Source organism: Geospiza fortis, unplaced genomic scaffold (assembly GCF_000277835.1).
Source record: "Geospiza fortis unplaced genomic scaffold, GeoFor_1.0 scaffold171, whole genome shotgun sequence".
Lineage (NCBI taxonomy): Eukaryota > Metazoa > Chordata > Aves > Passeriformes > Thraupidae > Geospiza > Geospiza fortis.
The window spans coordinates 6,611,992-6,629,595 of record NW_005054313.1 but is presented as its reverse complement, the minus strand read 5'-3'; the positions used below and the strand labels follow the sequence as shown (position 1 = coordinate 6,629,595).

Genomic DNA, 17,604 nt, shown 5'->3' with positions numbered 1-17,604 from the left:
GGGTTAGGAGAGAATTGAAAGGGATTCTGCTTACAGCCCAGACAATTTGCAGTTTCAGGGCCTGGTCTGGACAGTTTCTGACTGATACAAACAAGCTGAGCTGAGTGCAGTGAGCAGCTGAAGTACTGAGCGTGCACACGCCGTGCTCGTGGTAAGAGTTGAGCAGTGGATTTGTATCTTCACCAACAAATAAACTCTCCCTGTTTTGCCAAGGCATCCAGGTTGACAGAGGGATTAACTTCAGTAAAACAAATGAAGGTTAAACAGTACAAACCAGCCCCCAAACGGCACCTGACTTATCTGCTCTGTGCAGCACTGAGCTGAGGGGCAGAGAGGAGGGATTGCAGCAGTCTCCTCTTAGCACCCTTCTCCCCCAGCCTGCGATTTCACCCCCTTGCCCTGGGCACAGGAGCAGCAGGAAGGCAGAGCTGGGCCTGCCATGCCCCAGGGACTCCTCCCTGCAGCCCAGGCTGGGGGATGCCCTGGGAGCAGGGCACTGGGAGCAGGGCACTGGGAGCAGGGCACTGGGAGCAGGGAGCCTCAGCCTGTGTGCACAGGCAGGAAGGTGCCAGCCTGCTCCTTCACCCCTGCTGGGCCTGCTGGAGCCCCACTCTTGATATGCTGCCAGGCTTTAAAGTGCTTTAAAATGTCTTCTTTTCACAGGACATTTTAGTATCCACAGGCGAGGGATATCAGTCTGCAGAAGGTATTGGTGTTGCAAACAAACAGCAAAGTTTACCACCCACTGCCTTGGTTGTCTTCTACACATGGTTCCGTTTTACTTTTGGTCTGCCACGATTTCCAGATGTTGGGGCAAAATGTTTAATTCTTGGGGAAATTTTAATTAATGAAGAATCCAGAAACTTTTTAGCAGCAACTACTCAGTAGCTGGAGGAAAAAAAGTTAAAGTCCATTTTAAGACCTCCCAATGCTTTAGATTTACAGGAGAGCTTTCCTAAAATATTCCAAATGCTAATTATAGAAGAACTGTATTTAACAAAGATATCCCAACATGCATCTCTTCCCCACACACACAAATCAAATGGAAAAAAAAAAAGATGAAGGACTTGTGATCAGAAAGTATATGCAAACAGGACAGCATGTGGTAAAAGAAAGATAAAGGCTGGATTTAGAATTGTTACTGGAGTAAAGTTCAAATTGGGAATGTGTGCTGGGGAAGGCACTGGGCATCTCTGCCACTGCTGCTGCTACAGCCATTCTGAAAGGCAGCTGACATGGCTGGGTCTGAGCTCCCGTTTGGCCAGGCCATGGCAGAGCTCTGTCTCTTTGTCTCTGTAACAGACACGAGCCTGACCTGCACTCTGGGTCCCTGAGGTTACCAAGGACAGACTCTGGAGTCAGAAGTGGTGCTGAGCACAGCAGCTGTGCTGACACCCCACACTTTCACATCAGCTCTGCACACAGAGGAGCTGCATCTTTGATGTGCCTGAACTACAGACCTTCCCCACAGTGCCACAAAACCTTCACAGCTGCATCAGTCAGGTCAGAATGAACTTGGCACTGAACTTCCCTGCACAGAGGGGCTCAGATCCAGGCAGCCTCTCTTCAGCACAGGCAGAGACAGGAGTGAGCTGGACAAGGGGCTGTGCCTGTGGGATCAGCTGCTCCTGGTTTGCTGTCTGTCTGTCTGTGCGATCCCCTCCCTGCTCTGCAGCAGGACGCACAGCTCAGGCACTGCTGCTCCTCAGGCACTGTCAGGCTTTGTTCTGACAACTCAGAAGAGAGTTCTGCCACTGTTTTTCAAGTAACACATTGCCTATGAGGAGAGAGAAATTTAAAAAACTCACTGATTTACCATGTTAAAAAAAGATGGCACATTTATTGCTACATAAATGTTATATACATAGTGTTTTCTGTTACATTGACAGAAATTTTTTGAACTTCTTGCTGCTGGTTGGAAAGGTTTATCAGCAATACCTTGAAATTTGACACAGGGTACAAATCTGCAATAAACCAACAATGGAAACTGGAGAACAAGATGAGAAGCAATTCATCTCGGACAATTAGCTCTTACAATACTCCATAGGTACTACACGGTATGCTAGAACCCTACTATGGTCTTACAATGCTATTGTAAATTTCTGATATTAATGAACAGGTTATGGTAAATAACCCTACATTTTTACTACCTAATATAGTAAAATAAAGTAAGAAACTTTTTACTGAAAACTTTTTTTGATTTCAAAAATCTAGAAAGAGTAATATTTAGAATTCAAGAAATTTTCTTACAAGATTATTGTATAAAAGACTAGCTACAGTGAAAAATAAGCCAAATGTTTTTTTCTTTCTATTTTATGAAGGAAAGCTTCTGGGCATACTGCAAAGTCTAATATAGCCAAAAAGACAACAAGCTTAGAAGGAAAAAGGCCAGGCAGTGGCACGTGATCACTTTCACACGTCATAAGCAACAAATTCCGTTTAGCTGATAAACACTGAAATGAAGAACAAGGCCACAGATATAATCAGGTGTTATCTGATGATATATGCAAATTAAAGTAATAGAAATGAGTCCACTAATTCCACAAACTGTTTTGTTAGGAACCATCCAGAACATGAGCTTAAATTCATTAGTTTATTTTATCAATCCATCTTTTGTTCTTTTAAATTAAACGACTTCATAAAAATTATAGTTTTGTTCCTGTTTTGTGTGTGAACCAATTGCCAGTGATGAAAGATGCACTATATAAACAATAGCTCAGACAACCTTGGCTTCGGAAATTTCCTCCCATGGTCATTGCAGTGGAAGACAGTTTCCATGGAAGTTCAAAGGGATTTTAACCATTTCAGCACATCTGTGACAAAGGAATACTTATGGACACTATTCTGGTGGAGAAACATTTAAAGGTTTAATGCTAATATGGCTTGGGACGGGGGTATTTGCATTTGATTCACACTATTTTTCTCCACTGACAAGCCATACAACATGACATGATAGTTAACGTGTACAGGAAGGAAAAACTGGTGACCATTGCTCTTAAGATTCCATTACGTAATAAGCCCACCTGGCTGGTGGTTATATCATCACACTACCTGCCACGGTGAATTCAGGATTTTACTATTCACCAAAGTTACAGCCTGAAAAAAATCTCCTTTGTATTTTAATGCATTTTGTGCTTACATACAGCTAACACTTTACATGTACTATATGTAGTACTTACTGCTCGGAAAACAAAGCAACTCTAACAAAGTAGATTCTCCCCACCCAATTTACACTTCACGTTACAAGCTTTACTATGAAGCCTAGAAGCCTAAAAAGGTTTTGTTTATAATTAGAAAAAAAAAACGTTTGAGGAAAGTCTGAGGGAAAATAAAAATCACTTTTTAAATCCAAGAAATGTTATGGTCACAGTATTGCTCCAGCCTGCAGCCTTCATGAGGCCTCTGAGTGGCTTGAGGCACAGAGCTCAGTATGGAAGGGGAACTGTGACCATAACTGTTCAGATTACCAGAGATCAAAAAGAACATAAAAAAAGCTATACCAAGGAATAGTTTCCTATTGCATGGAAAACACTAGTCATATGGCAAAAGGAGAGGAAAGGACAACAAAAGACTTTTCCCTTCCTTTTTTAAGACACTAATAGGTATGCTGGGAATGCTACGGGTCGAAGGTTGTCACTGCTTTGTTCTCTGAATGTGAACAGCTTTAGTAAATGCTGGCATTCAGCTGAAATTTTATCAGCTTTTAACATGTTAACTTTTCCCTTTATATGTAGACCTTTACAGTTCCATAACAATAAATAAAATTTGTAGTTACAATGCATTTGTCAATTCAGTTTAGGCACAAGGCAACTTCCACAATGAGTGGAGAGATCACAACAGTCTCTGATTGTGCAGAAGCGACACACTGCTTGCAACAGAATGATATGTTCAGAGTATCTCATGGGCTGAAATTCTGTCTGAAGATCTTGTATCTTCACTCCTGATGCAGGTGTTGACCAGTAGCTTTGATCATAAGATTGCATTTGGGTTTCTTGCTTCAAGTGTTTTCTCCTGTCAGGTTTGTGTCTTCATATAATGTTAGTTGTCTGTGTCCTTGTGAAGAAAGGTCACCTTCTGTGTATCCTACCAATAATTCTGGAATTCTAGAAAGAAGTTTAGGAGAAGCAAGAGGTTATTAGGAAAAGAATAATTTAAAAGCTTAGTATCATCATTAGAGACCTAATTTGAACTGGATTTGGTGGCATTTTTGGTCATTTAGGTGCAAAAGAAGATCAAATTGAGAGCCCCTGAAATCCCCTGTTCCAGAGATATCCGTCTTGAACTTGATATATACTGTAAAGAACCTTCTGCTGGGCCTCTCTGGATAAGGGAGGAAGAATGATCTGCACATCTCAGACCTTAAGTTTGTGTCTGACTTTGCTCTCCAAATCAAGCAGTGCCAGCTTCACTCCCTCCTGCAGGTAAATTGCATGTTCCTGTACAGCCCTTTCTGTCAATGCTGCACTTAAGTCAACCCACAAAGTTACTGCTATTAAAAAAGCAAAGACACCAAACTTTTTAAAGTGGTTGTTTATATATTCTATGGAAAGAACAGACTAAGTTGGCTGTAAATTAAAAATCAGCTGACAATTCCAAAGTAGCCAATTACTCTTGTATGAAATAAAACAAATTAGAGAAATTCAAAGCATTAAGAATTAGAATATACACGACAACAAGAAACCTCCCAAACCATAAAATTCAGTAAAGTTCTGGATTAAAACAAGGACACTGAACCCAGTTTTTTATTCTTTTTGAAAGTGGCAACAGGTCTACTGGAATACTCATTTTTTTTCCCTTTTAAAATCAAAGTTTCCCAACTATTTAGAAAACCAACCAACAACAAGAATAAACCCAAAAGACTGATATTCCTGTGGGGCCTCCCCATGAGTGTGTTTCAATGAGATGTTACATACTGGGCTACCCTGCAAAGCTGCAAGCACTACTTTCAAATTTTAACTATTTTTACCAATACAGATTGTGACTTAAGACAGTTGCCAGTCTCTGCTGGGCAAATGAGAGGAGTTAGAATGACTGGCCTTGAGCCAGAGAGCAAATCTCACTGGGATGAGGAGTCCCTGAGACTGTATCAGCACTGGGAAACAATATGTGGATTTTTAAATCAACTAATGTGATATTCAGACCATTTAAAGATGTATAATTCATCCCTAATAAGCTTGGCTTATCTAGCAAGCTGTTCAGTGTTCCTCTGATGTCATGCCAAGAAGGCCACCTGAGCCAAGAGATGTAGCCATTGGCAACAAGGCAAGAAAATAGAGACTGACGACAATTTCTTGGGGTTTTATTATAAACCCAAACAAATCTGCAGCCTTCTGTTTCTGCTGAGAGATGTGAAAGCACAGACGAGTTCGGTGCTGCTGGCAGCTCAGGAACTGAACCCCCATCTCCAGGTGTCCCCCACAAAGCAGCCAGAGGAGTCTCACGTACCTGGCTGGTGTTCACATATGACCCATAGGGTTGGTAGTTTCACTCAGGCCAGGGTGGCTTCCTGGGTGTGCTGTTGGTGGCTCTGCCGATACGGCAGAAACTTTTTCTTCTTCCCTTCTCTTAAGGCAGGCTGCTTTAGGGTTTAGGTTTCGTTCTGTAACAGAAGAATCAGAGTTCTTAATCTCCCATCCAGACACCACGGGCAATATCGATACAAGAACCCTGGAGCAAAAATAGCTCTGCAGCTTCCCCCTTCAGCTGCTGACACCCCCTGCTCACCCACAGGTGTCCAAAGCTGCAGACAATCACTACTCAAAGTCCTGCCAGACAGCTCCTAAACTGGTATTAAAAAAACCCAAAGAGACAAAAAGCCAAGCCCAAACCCTTTCAGCAGCCTACATACGCCTTCAGAAACTTTTAAAAAGCATCTCCTTTATCAGCTTAAGACACTTAAGTGCTAAATGAGAACTGTCTGTAATTTACAATATAATAAAATTGAATGCATCCATTTTGTTGGCAGGCTGAATTCTTACCAACCTTGCTGACACCACACTAGTTTTAGTAATGTCGCTGCTTCTTCCTTCCCAGTATGAGCCAGCTGTTAGGGGCAGGGGAGGCAGCACACCCTGAATGGACAGTTCTCATCAGCCTCAATCACCTTGTGCCCATCTTGGTTCAATCAAAAGACTGTGATGACAGTCACATACGGCAGGAGCATTATTTTTTTCCAAACCCTATTTCCTCTCACATTAAAGCCAATACTTGATAATAACCAGCTGTGGACCAGCTATCAAGGTATTTTCATCGGTGTGTTTCCACTTCCCCACTTAGCTTCAATAGATGTAGATTTGGATCTCATTTCCAAATAATGACAGTTTCTAAAAGTCAACTGTTTCTGTTCTTCAAAATGGCTTTTCATGAATCAAATACAGAAGATGTCAATCACAGGGGTCCAAAAGACACACAAAAAACATGTAACATATTCCACTGTGGAATTTAATCAACATTTTAAGGTATTTTCTAGCTGTCAGTACATTCTGTTTTGCAGTTGGAGATGGCAGATACAATTATAACTGCAAGAAGTCTGCCAAAACTGAACAGACAGCACAAGCCCTTTTCTTGCACTGCACAGGCACCCCTCTAGTAACTGCAGTTTAGTGACCCCTGTGCATTTTAGCTCATCTGACAGAGACTATTTTGGATGGACTTGATAGTTCTGCTGTCACCAAAGTCATTATCAGCAGCCTCCTACTGCATTTCCTTAAGGATGAGCACTCCTAAAGAGTCTACCGGAAAAAAACCCCAAACTGCTAACTTTCCTTAATCACAGTTTTCTTTGTCTAAATGTGGCTTGCCTTGAAGTTTTAAAGATTTAATTACGTGGAACTTTGAAAGGAAGTTAATTTACAGTGATTTAGGAAATGGAGATAAAAACCCCTGGCCTACACTGAAAGCTTAAATCTGAAATGGTTCATTTTGAATAGCACCAATCACAAAATGAGAAGCTTCTTTACCAGCAGAGAGAGGAAATTGTTTATGCAATTACACAAAGCACTGTGCAAGCTCCTGTGGGTGTCACACAAAGCTCTGGTCACTCACTCCCAGGAACAGGTGCAGAGGGGGACGGGAAGACAAACGGGAGCCAGGGCCTCTCTCTGCACGGGGAACGGAGGAAAGGAAGTTCTCCATTTACACTGCCTGGACAGAGGGGCCAGCTGAGCTGTTAGCACTAAAGTTTTCTACCACTGACACCAGGGCTGGAAGTCCTCTGACTGAGGCAGAATGATTTTATTAACATGGAGCTTCCTGTGAATTCCAGAATCTGTGAGAGCAGAGAGATGCTTTTTAAACACCAAAACCCACGCCTGATTAACGTCCCTCTGACTTCATAATGCTCAACCTTATCTTCTAAACCATGGCAACCATTTTCAGACCACAACAGTGCCTGAGTTCTAACTCTCAGAGATGCTAAACTGGGTTTTACAATGGCCCCAGCTGCCATCTCATCTGCAGTTGCTCTGTGCCTTGGAAGAGCTCTGGCTGGAGACAGTGTGTTCCTTTACTGACAAGTGGATCAGTAAAAGTGCCTGAAAACACAGCATCTCATCCTTACTGCATGAAGTACATAAGTTTGTGTTAAGTTAGTTATTTAGCCCTTTTCAGTAAACTTCTAACTTTTGCTTGGATCTTCTGTGCAAAATGCAATCAACAAATGAGAAAAAGGAAGTAAAAATGAGGTTTGCAAAAATAAAACATTGTTATCACTCGGTGACATCAGTTATTCAAAGATGTAGTGCATTGAGCAAATACAACCACTGACATTCCACATCTCAGACTTTTCACTTGACACACTTCCATCAGTGAGACACCAAGGAAGATGGCTGCTAATGAGTCCCAAACAGCAGAACACGAGCAGACTCATTTGGGCAGTGCCACCTCCACAGAACGAGACTATTTCTGTGGGAAAGGACTCCCAGCCACCAACCAGTCCAACTCGGGGCTGACCAAAGGTTAGAGCAAGGTGCACCAGAACTTCAACATGTCTTTGGCAAAAACAAACATGGAGATTTAAAGTCAACTGTGGCTTCACCAACTCACAAGAACAGAAGAGTTGAAGAACCAAACGTAATCCCTAGAACCATCTCTCCTTACGAGAATGAATGGCAAAAAGTGGTTTTCCTTCTGCACCTACAGCAAGCCTATTGTTTCTTTCTTGGAAAAATCTGAAGGAATCAGAGAAAGATTCATGCAAACCAAGCTCTGATTCAATTACAGTACAAGCTTCCTCCCTTCCCCAGTACATGTTTAATGCAAAATCTTATGAAAACACAAATAAATTCACTGCATTTTAATATTTCAATTATGTGGAGTTCAGCCTAAAACAGATCTCTTATTGTTGCTTAATCTTTTCTACTACAAAAGAAGTGCTTGTTACAATTTAAAGCAAGATCCATCACTACTTGAATAAAAGAATTTACCTTGAAAACTTAAAGTGATGACTGCCTGAACAGGAAAATGAAAGGTCAAATTATAAACCTTATACTCACTCTGTTCCCCCTTTCTTAAAAAAAGTGATTCTTTGCTTTTTCTAAAGAACTTCAGCATCACTACAGAACAGCAAACACCCTTTCAGTAGCTTGTGCATCAGGCTGAGCGGGTTTCAAGAGCCCCACACTGCTCCATGAACAAAGCTGCCACAGGGCTGGCCCAGCCCTAAGCCACTGACCTCTGACTTGCTGCTCCAGGCTGAGGATCACTGCCACGGCCTGGTGGAGGATCAGCAGCTTGGTCTGCGGCTTCTCGCTCTTCAGGTGCAGCTGGCACATGCGGCCCAGCTCCTTGAAGGCCTCGTTGATGTCGCGCACGCGCAGACGCTCCCGGGCGTTGTTCGCCATCCTCCTCTCCTTCTCCCGCTCTATTTTCTGCTCGCTAAACCATGGCAACCATTTTCAGACCACAACAGTGCCTGAGTTCTAACTCTCAGAGATGCTAAACTGGGTTTTACAATGGCCCCAGCTGCCATCTCATCTGCAGTTGCTCTGTGCCTTGGAAGAGCTCTGGCTGGAGACAGTGTGTTCCTTTACTGACAAGTGGATCAGTAAAAGTGCCTGAAAACACAGCATCTCATCCTTACTGCATGAAGTACATAAGTTTGTGTTAAGTTAGTTATTTAGCCCTTTTCAGTAAACTTCTAACTTTTGCTTGGATCTTCTGTGCAAAATGCAATCAACAAATGAGAAAAAGGAAGTAAAAATGAGGTTTGCAAAAATAAAACATTGTTATCACTCGGTGACATCAGTTATTCAAAGATGTAGTGCATTGAGCAAATACAACCACTGACATTCCACATCTCAGACTTTTCACTTGACACACTTCCATCAGTGAGACACCAAGGAAGATGGCTGCTAATGAGTCCCAAACAGCAGAACACGAGCAGACTCATTTGGGCAGTGCCACCTCCACAGAACGAGACTATTTCTGTGGGAAAGGACTCCCAGCCACCAACCAGTCCAACTCGGGGCTGACCAAAGGTTAGAGCAAGGTACACCAGAACTTCAACATGTCTTTGACAAAAACAAACATGAAGATTTAAAGTCAACTGTGGCTTCACCAACTCACAAGAACAGAAGAGTTGAAGAACCAAACGTAATCCCTAGAACCATCTCTCCTTACGAGAATGAATGGCAAAAAGTGGTTTTCCTTCTGCACCTACAGCAAGCCTATTGTTTCTTTCTTGGAAAAATCTGAAGGAATCAGAGAAAGATTCATGCAAACCAAGCTCTGATTCAATTACAGTACAAGCTTCCTCCCTTCCCCAGTACATGTTTAATGCAAAATCTTATGAAAACACAAATAAATTCACTGCATTTTAATATTTCAATTATGTGGAGTTCAGCCTAAAACAGATCTCTTATTGTTGCTTAATCTTTTCTACTACAAAAGAAGTGCTTGTTACAATTTAAAGCAAGATCCATCACTACTTGAATAAAAGAATTTACCTTGAAAACTTAAAGTGATGACTGCCTGAACAGGAAAATGAAAGGTCAAATTATAAACCTTATACTCACTCTGTTCCCCCTTTCTTAAAAAAAGTGATTCTTTGCTTTTTCTAAAGAACTTCAGCATCACTACAGAACAGCAAACACCCTTTCAGTAGCTTGTGCATCAGGCTGAGCGGGTTTCAAGAGCCCCACACTGCTCCATGAACAAAGCTGCCACAGGGCTGGCCCAGCCCTAAGCCACTGACCTCTGACTTGCTGCTCCAGGCTGAGGATCACTGCCACGGCCTGGTGGAGGATCAGCAGCTTGGTCTGCGGCTTCTCGCTCTTCAGGTGCAGCTGGCACATGCGGCCCAGCTCCTTGAAGGCCTCGTTGATGTCGCGCACGCGCAGACGCTCCCGGGCGTTGTTCGCCATCCTCCTCTCCTTCTCCCGCTCTATTTTCTGCTCGGGGTTCAAATCCTCATCTTCGTTAGTACTGCTGCAAGAAAGGAAACGTCACAGGCTATTGAAATAACACTGGTGCTTCAAACAAGTGATCCTGGTGCTGACTACAAATAGATGAAAAATAAAATAATTTCCAACAAGGTTTTTGCTATTTTCCAATGCATCAGCTTATATAAAAACACATTAAAGGAATTTTCAATTTCATGTGCTTATTTAAGAGTTTTACTTTCGTTAAAGACCACACTGGCAAATTCTAGAACTATTTTTTCTTCTACTACTCGGTGTAGAGATACAGTTTTATTTAGAATTCCTGAACTGCCTCAAATGATACCAAGTTGCACAGTCTTTTTTAATATAGGTTCATCCAATTTAGTCTAAAACTGTGCAAAACCTCTGTTCTACTAAAACTAACACACAAAATGCCATTGAACATGTCTTAATACAGATTATGCTGCCTGTGGTTGCAAAATTCTGATTGTTTTCTGTTACCTCAAATTTCAATGCTTGCATCCGGCCTATCAGGCAGATCCAGAAGCATTTCCCCAGTATCAGCTCCAGTTTTGTGGCTGGCTTGGGAGGGGACAAAGTGTTTCAAGAGGATATTTAGCCACAGTGTTTGGCCTCAGACTCCAGGTCAGGAGCTGGAGCTCTCCACTGCCACAGACTCACATCTGCAAGGGCAGCCCTGGCCCAGGTACAAAGTATCAGGAATTTCTGACATTGTCCCATCCTCTGTGCTGGGCAGGGCCCTCAATCTTTTGCTGCTTACAGGTACAGGCAGACATTAGGCATGGCACTAGTGTAAGGAAATGTACGCTTGACACATGATTTTCCCAGCACATCCTCTACCTTGTATTTAAATATATACAGATACTATACACTTTTTCTCCCAGCTGCCTATTGGTGTATGCAGTGCAGTAACACAAAAGCCTTGCAATAAATTTATCAAATGTAAGGACAACGTGCTACTGAGCATTATCAAAGCACAGATTCTCCACGTTATGTCAGCAACACACCTTGTTCTGCCTCTGGAGGAGACCTTGATATCCTTCTGGGAGGACTCATCATCTGATTTCATGTCATCTGATGAGGGAGGTTCATGGATATTTTCATCCTTCTCCTTATGTTCAGACTTGATTTCTGTTGGACCTATAGCCACAGACTGGCTCTGTAAGCCACCCGACAGTGCTGCAAGCAAGCAGAGAGCAGAGAGAGTGTCATGGCACTGAAACTCTGCCCAGGACCTCAGCAGAGAATGGCACTGAGGGGCCAGGGCCGAGACAACAGGAAGAACTAACAGAAACAAGAAATCCTGCTAACACTGCTGCACTTGGACATGTGTCATGGGTTATAAAGCAATCACAGCTCACAGAGCAGCTTGATTGGTAACAGCTTAGTCTAAGGAAAACACTCTTTGAGACAAAAGGACATTGAGTGAAGTAAGGAAATCTGCACCTGATGTCTGGGCTGCAAATTGAAGGGCAAAGCTGCACTGACATTGAGGCTTGGGTTTAGGCTGAATGTGCAACACCCCCTAAATGGTGCTAGCATGGCAATAAAAGGAGCTGACTTCTGTTTTCTGCAGTTTACTTCTTCAGCTAAAAATGGAAGGAACTGTAAGCACGGGTGTGGAATGACCTCCTTCCCTTGGCTGTGCTGAACTCTGCTCTCAGCCCACCCCACAGCTCTCCTGGCAAATGGGAAACTGGGAAATGGCTGCAGCTCTGCAAGTGCATCATGGCCCCTTAGGCTGGAGGAACGTGGCTGTAATGCAGCCTTCTCTTGAAATTATACTGGGATAATTGAGGGATGCCCTCAAAATTGTTGCAGGAGTCCCTAACAGTGGTGGTATATCAGACCTGTTATTAATTTTTATTTTTCAACATTATCTATGCCCCCATCCCTTGCAATGATGACATTTTACCAAGATCTACAGCCTCACTGGCTCCGAACTACTGCAGACCCTGTCCAGCATTTAAGCCTGGCAAGTTACCTCTGTAGCTGTCTTGTGTTTTATGATTTAGTTCTGTGCTCTGAGCAGAAACTGTACTGGGAAGAACTGAATGGTTGCTGTTGAGGCTGACACCTTCTTCCCGGTGAGTCCCAACCTAAAGCAAGGCAAAGCAAAGATTTCACATTAAAGATGTGATTCAAAGAAATAGTCCAAAAACAGAAGTTTAAAACACTGGAAGTATTTGCTGGATTAGAGACCCAAGTTTAAATTCTTGCTGAATAAAGGAAAGATTTGCTTGATAGATGCTGTTACACTGAAACACTTGATTAGACCTTACTGGACTGGGCCGCGTCTCAAGCAGTGACCAACCCTATTTGGATAAAATAATCCAGGTATCTAATTATTATTACCACCTATTTTTCATCTATTCCTTCATAATAAACCATGATTTCATTTCTGAGTAGCAAGCACTGAGATGAAGAGTCTTGAAAAATTCTAATTTTGCATAAACTTGAATTAATGATACTTATGTGAGACAGTTTTGAGTGTGCATACCTAACCTGAAGAGGCAACTTGTTAAAAAACTGCTGCTCAATACAGAATACTGTCATCAACTTCTCTTAAAAAAATATTTGGTAGGAAAAAGGGGTAAAGATACACTGCCTATATTTAAATAATTTCCATTTAAAGCTTTTGATTTCTAAAGGCACAAAAGTTCTTAAACATTTATAATATAACCAACATAATACAATTAAACAGTTAAAAATTAACAAAGACGAGGGATTCTACTATTATTTGTATAGTTACAAAAACTGGCTACAGATGAAGCTTTTTATTGGAACAGTAGCAAACATGTCAACTAGAAGATTAAGCCTTTAATTAAATAGGTTTATTGCCTGGAGTTACACATGAGAACCACTGTTTTTCAATAAATCCTTCAATCCTAGTAAACTGCTGAGCTTTGAATCCCTCTTGAGTAATTAATGCAGCTTTTACCTTTCATGTCTTAGTATGGGTTTTACCCAGAGAGAGATAAATACCCTTATGCAAGTTTATCCTTTGTTTAATATACACTTGTTCCTGTAAGCTAATGCACAGGAACAAAAAAAGAAAGGGGGAACCCCCCCTCCCCAACAACCCACAACTAATATCAGGTCATTCCGGGCTGCTATTTGTATCCATTGTTCTGCAGAAAATCTCCTCTTGTATACTGTGGAATATCTGTTGCTATTTCAAGTATATTTTATCTTCCTCTGTGTGTAATAGGCTTTGCTTGTGAGAAGTTCTACTCTGGATACAGTTGGCCCTGCAAGCTCCTGCAAGAGTCATGAACTCGCAGGGAGGAAGGAGCTGAGCCTGGGTCTTTCAGCCTCACAGACAACACTCTTTACAACTGGAACATGAACCTCATTCTTACTCTGAACTTTTCAAAACTGAGTCTTTTCCTAATTCTGCCTTGCAGGTTGTGTGTTTTATTTTCTTCTTCTGGTCATGCTTAGTCCTAACACTTGAGGGTGCTTTTATTCAAGCTACAGACTATTAATTGTTTCAGGGCCAGGTTTGTTCCAAAATCTACTTCTTAAAAAAGGCAAAAATTTCTTAAAGCTGTGTACAAACACAGCAGTTGTCAGAACCCTGGCAACTTTCAAATCTAGAGCTAATCTAAAAGCAAGAGATTAGCAAATCAGTTCTGATAAAGGCAGAGAATAGATGAGAAATAAAACCTGAATTTAAGTCCATGTTCCAAACCTTTGAAACAAGATGCACAAATTAAAAGCATACAATTTAGATTAACAGGATTTACACAGAAATCTTAAGAGCTAAAATGTTACCAAACTGTCCATAACAGTGATTTTTATCTGTGATCTACGATATACCAGAAAATCCAATCTGGCAAACAAAAAAACCCAAACAACATGACTTGCTCAAAGTCACTGCATCCCAATCGGAGACCAAAAGCTCTGTTTGCTACAGTTACAACTGATCGGTGGCTACTTCAAGCTACCCAAGATTCAAGTATCTTAAACACCGAGCTGGAAAATTTGGTTTGTTTTCCTTTCCCTGGACTCGCACTGCATAGAGAAAGGGCTCTCCCCATCTGCATTTCAATGGAGCACAACCTCAGGCTTCCTTTAAGTCTTCTGAAAGGCGTCCGGGACCATCAGCTCCGCGGCGCTCGAAACAAACGACCTCTCAACGTGTTTTATCGGCCCCGGCCGGCAGAGCGGGCTGGGCGAGGCACCGGCCCTCGGAGCGCCGGCCGCGGGACTCGCGGCACCTCATCCCCAGAGCAAACTCACTCGGAGCGAATCCATTCTCTTCGGCGCTAATCCAGCCTTGTTTCACCGTCTCTCCTCCCTCTCCTCCCTAGCAAAGCTCGAAGCTTCCCAGGCACACAAAATGGGAGACAAACGAAAGGCCGGGCTCTGCCACACCGCAGGCAGGCAGAGCACACACAGAGTGCGGGAGAACAGCGGTGAGGAGCAAACAGCACTCGGGATCTGCTGTGAGCAGTGACCAGGGCAAACACCACGCTCGGGATCTGCTGTGAGCAGTGACCAGGGCAAACACCACGCTCGGGATCTGCTGTGAGCAGTGACCAGGGCAAACAGCACTCGGGATCTGCTGTGAGCAGTGACCACGGATCTGCTGTGCAGGCACCCCACTCGGTACCAACGCGTTCCCGTCACTGCTTCCTTTGTCTGCTTCCTCCACACAATGCCAACCCAACACAGGTCCGGCATCCAGTACAATCACAAAAAAACTTACCCCTCAGTAACCCCAGGTTGAGAAAAACAATAGTCCTGTTACAAGACTGTACGTTGTTGTAATTTACCAGGTCAACTGTATTCATTTCAAGACTTGTACACAGGACAATCTGCAGCCCCACCTCTCCTGCAAACTAAAAAAACTCCAAACCTGAGGGCAGAATATATTTCGGTTGATTTAAGTGGTAACATTTGGGATCTGAAACCAGAAAACCAGTTAAGTATTTTAGGCAACTAAATAAAAACTAGACAAATCATGGGCAGTGATGACACACAACTGCATGTAGGAGAACCGAGAGTGACACGTGGGGAAAGGACATCTCTGTCCTGTTAATATTGGTTCTGCATCTCACACTTTAGTCTCATTATTCATTTTGAGCACTTAGCACGGAAAGCTTTTGAGAACTGGAAAACAAAAATACCACTCTTGGTCTGAGTCTTTGAACTTTTCAAGCCCTACTAGCTGGTCAGTTTGGCTATGGTCATTAAAACCATTTTAGCCAAAGTGTGCATAATTAAGGCAATGAAAAGGGCTTTGTAATCAAGAATTTTACACTTCAGACAGCTCAGAGTTGTTCAGTGGGAGCACAATCTCTGCAGGGAAACAGCAGCTCTGGAAGGGTTTGAGCAAGAGCGGAGGCTGGTGTTGGCAAAGCTGCGTAACTGGCCTTTCATGCTTCTACTGGAGCAGGCACAGGGCACAAAGAGGGAGATCACCAATTTTCTTAGATTCCTGTTATACCTGAAAAAACCCTCTGACTTAAAGATTGAGTTTCATCCTTAACTGAGTTTCCAGGCCTTTTATTTATTTATTTTTAATCAGTTCAGGCTGTTCTTTTTCCATTGTATTACAATGACAAATAAAAAGCAGCTTGAATAAGAACAAAAAGTATTACTTCTTAACTTTTCAATAATACATGAAATAAAATACAAATCAACTTCAAAGGCCAGTTAGCAAATATTTGATGAGTTTGAGATATTAAAAATCTATTTGAATAAGTCTAATGGCCAGCCCAGCTAAAAAGAAAACAAGACCATTCAGAGCAAGCAGGAAATGAAGTCAACTAGAGTTGTAAAATAAATCTGGCTCAAAAATTAAGCAAATGTTAAAATAAAACCATGCCTGGTTACACTAATTACATAAAAAGGAGTTAAATTACTCATTTCCTAGCTCCTTCTGCCAAGATCATCATCTTCAAGGGAAATTAAATTTATTTTTTTCCCTACTTTTTTTTAAAGAGCAAAAATGTTTTGTGCAAAGATCCCACCCTCCTTCAACAAGGAAGTTTCATTTAGTGCTGAATTCCAACGAACATTTCTTGACCCTATGTCAAACAAAACTTCAAAAATAGGTAATCACCGTTATCAATGTTGACATTTCTCACTATGTTAGCCCAATACTCATTATTTTCTTAAAATTTACTGGATGTCATCTCAAGTAAAGCAGTATTTAAATCTGGAATGAAGGCTGGATCTTACAGTTCAGGTTGTGTGTCAAATCCTCTGCTCTCCTACTTGCTATTTAAAAAGAACACCAACCTCATAGTAAATAAGAGTTTGAAATGAACTGGTTATTGAAGAAGAATTACCCCTGATACTTGGGGAGCATGACTGCAATGCAGTCATCACCAGTAGAGCCCTCAGCCTGCAGCACAGCCAGATGTGGCAGCCCCTGCTCTGCACCTATTTCAGGACTCCATCCTCAGCCACGCTGAGCTCCTGCAATTGCCAATGATGTCAAAGGGCGCTCTTTGGGGACTGGGCAAGACCACAACTGGATGCCTTCTGTTGGAGCCAATTATTCTGATGTAACGAAATTAAGGTTAATCCAAGACATTCTTTAGCTGACTCACTTTACAAGCCAAAACTGATCTGCAAGTTTGTTTCACCGAGTGAGGATGAAATGTACAGGCAAATTTTTTTTTGTTGTTTTCTTAATTTAAATTTATTTCTAACAGACAAGCTTATGTCAGTCAAATAATTAGATGATAAATTAGGTCTGCATTACATTTAAGTTACACAACTACATTAAACTAGAGAAGATCAAGGAACTTCTGTCCATTTTGGAGAGTCATTTTCCACTGTCTCCTATTTTAATAAAAATTGAGTTGATAAAATATTTATTGTAACTGATTTAAAAGAGAAACTGAGATTTTCAGGTACATTTTGGCACTATCTGGATATATTTGACTGTGTCTGGCTTAGCAGTATCAGAAGGTTCCTCAAGTCACAGAAAAAACTTGTCACTGCAGTTTCAGTCACTCACTTTATACCACATCAAGAGCAGAAGGGAAAAAGTTTTCTTTTGTAGGACTAAATTTCAGTCTACCCTAGAACATGGTAGAACTTTAACAACATTCTTTAAATATTAGATCTCTGTAGGTACTGTGAAAAAATTCAAAAGTAGTTATGCATCACTTCTTTCATTACTAAAAGTAACTGTGAACTTGTATAGAAAGCTGAAGTTGGATGTGCATTTGGAAAGTACCCC

The 17,604-nt window shown here is 41.9% G+C and overlaps 1 protein-coding gene across 6 annotated transcripts in view; it reads right to left on the bottom strand.

Moving 5' to 3' along the window:
- Positions 1-1,811: 1,811 nt before the first annotated feature.
- The window catches only part of TCF12 (transcription factor 12), a 158,708-nt gene continuing 142,915 nt past the window's right edge, over positions 1,812-17,604 (bottom strand). For 4 of the 6 annotated variants that reach the window (XM_005419669.2, XM_031056012.1, XM_031056013.1 and 1 more), the window contains 5 exons: positions 12,385-12,499; positions 11,408-11,579; positions 10,193-10,425; positions 5,446-5,599; positions 1,812-4,103 (listed from right to left, as the gene is read on the bottom strand). In XM_005419669.2, the coding sequence (XP_005419726.1) occupies positions 5,457-5,599; positions 10,193-10,425; positions 11,408-11,579; positions 12,385-12,499 (663 nt within the window). In that variant the 3' untranslated portion in view covers positions 1,812-4,103; positions 5,446-5,456. The remainder of the gene's footprint in view (positions 4,104-5,445; positions 5,600-10,192; positions 10,426-11,407; positions 11,580-12,384; positions 12,500-17,604) is intronic. The other 2 variants (XM_031056011.1, XM_031056014.1) reach the window with 1 other exon arrangement.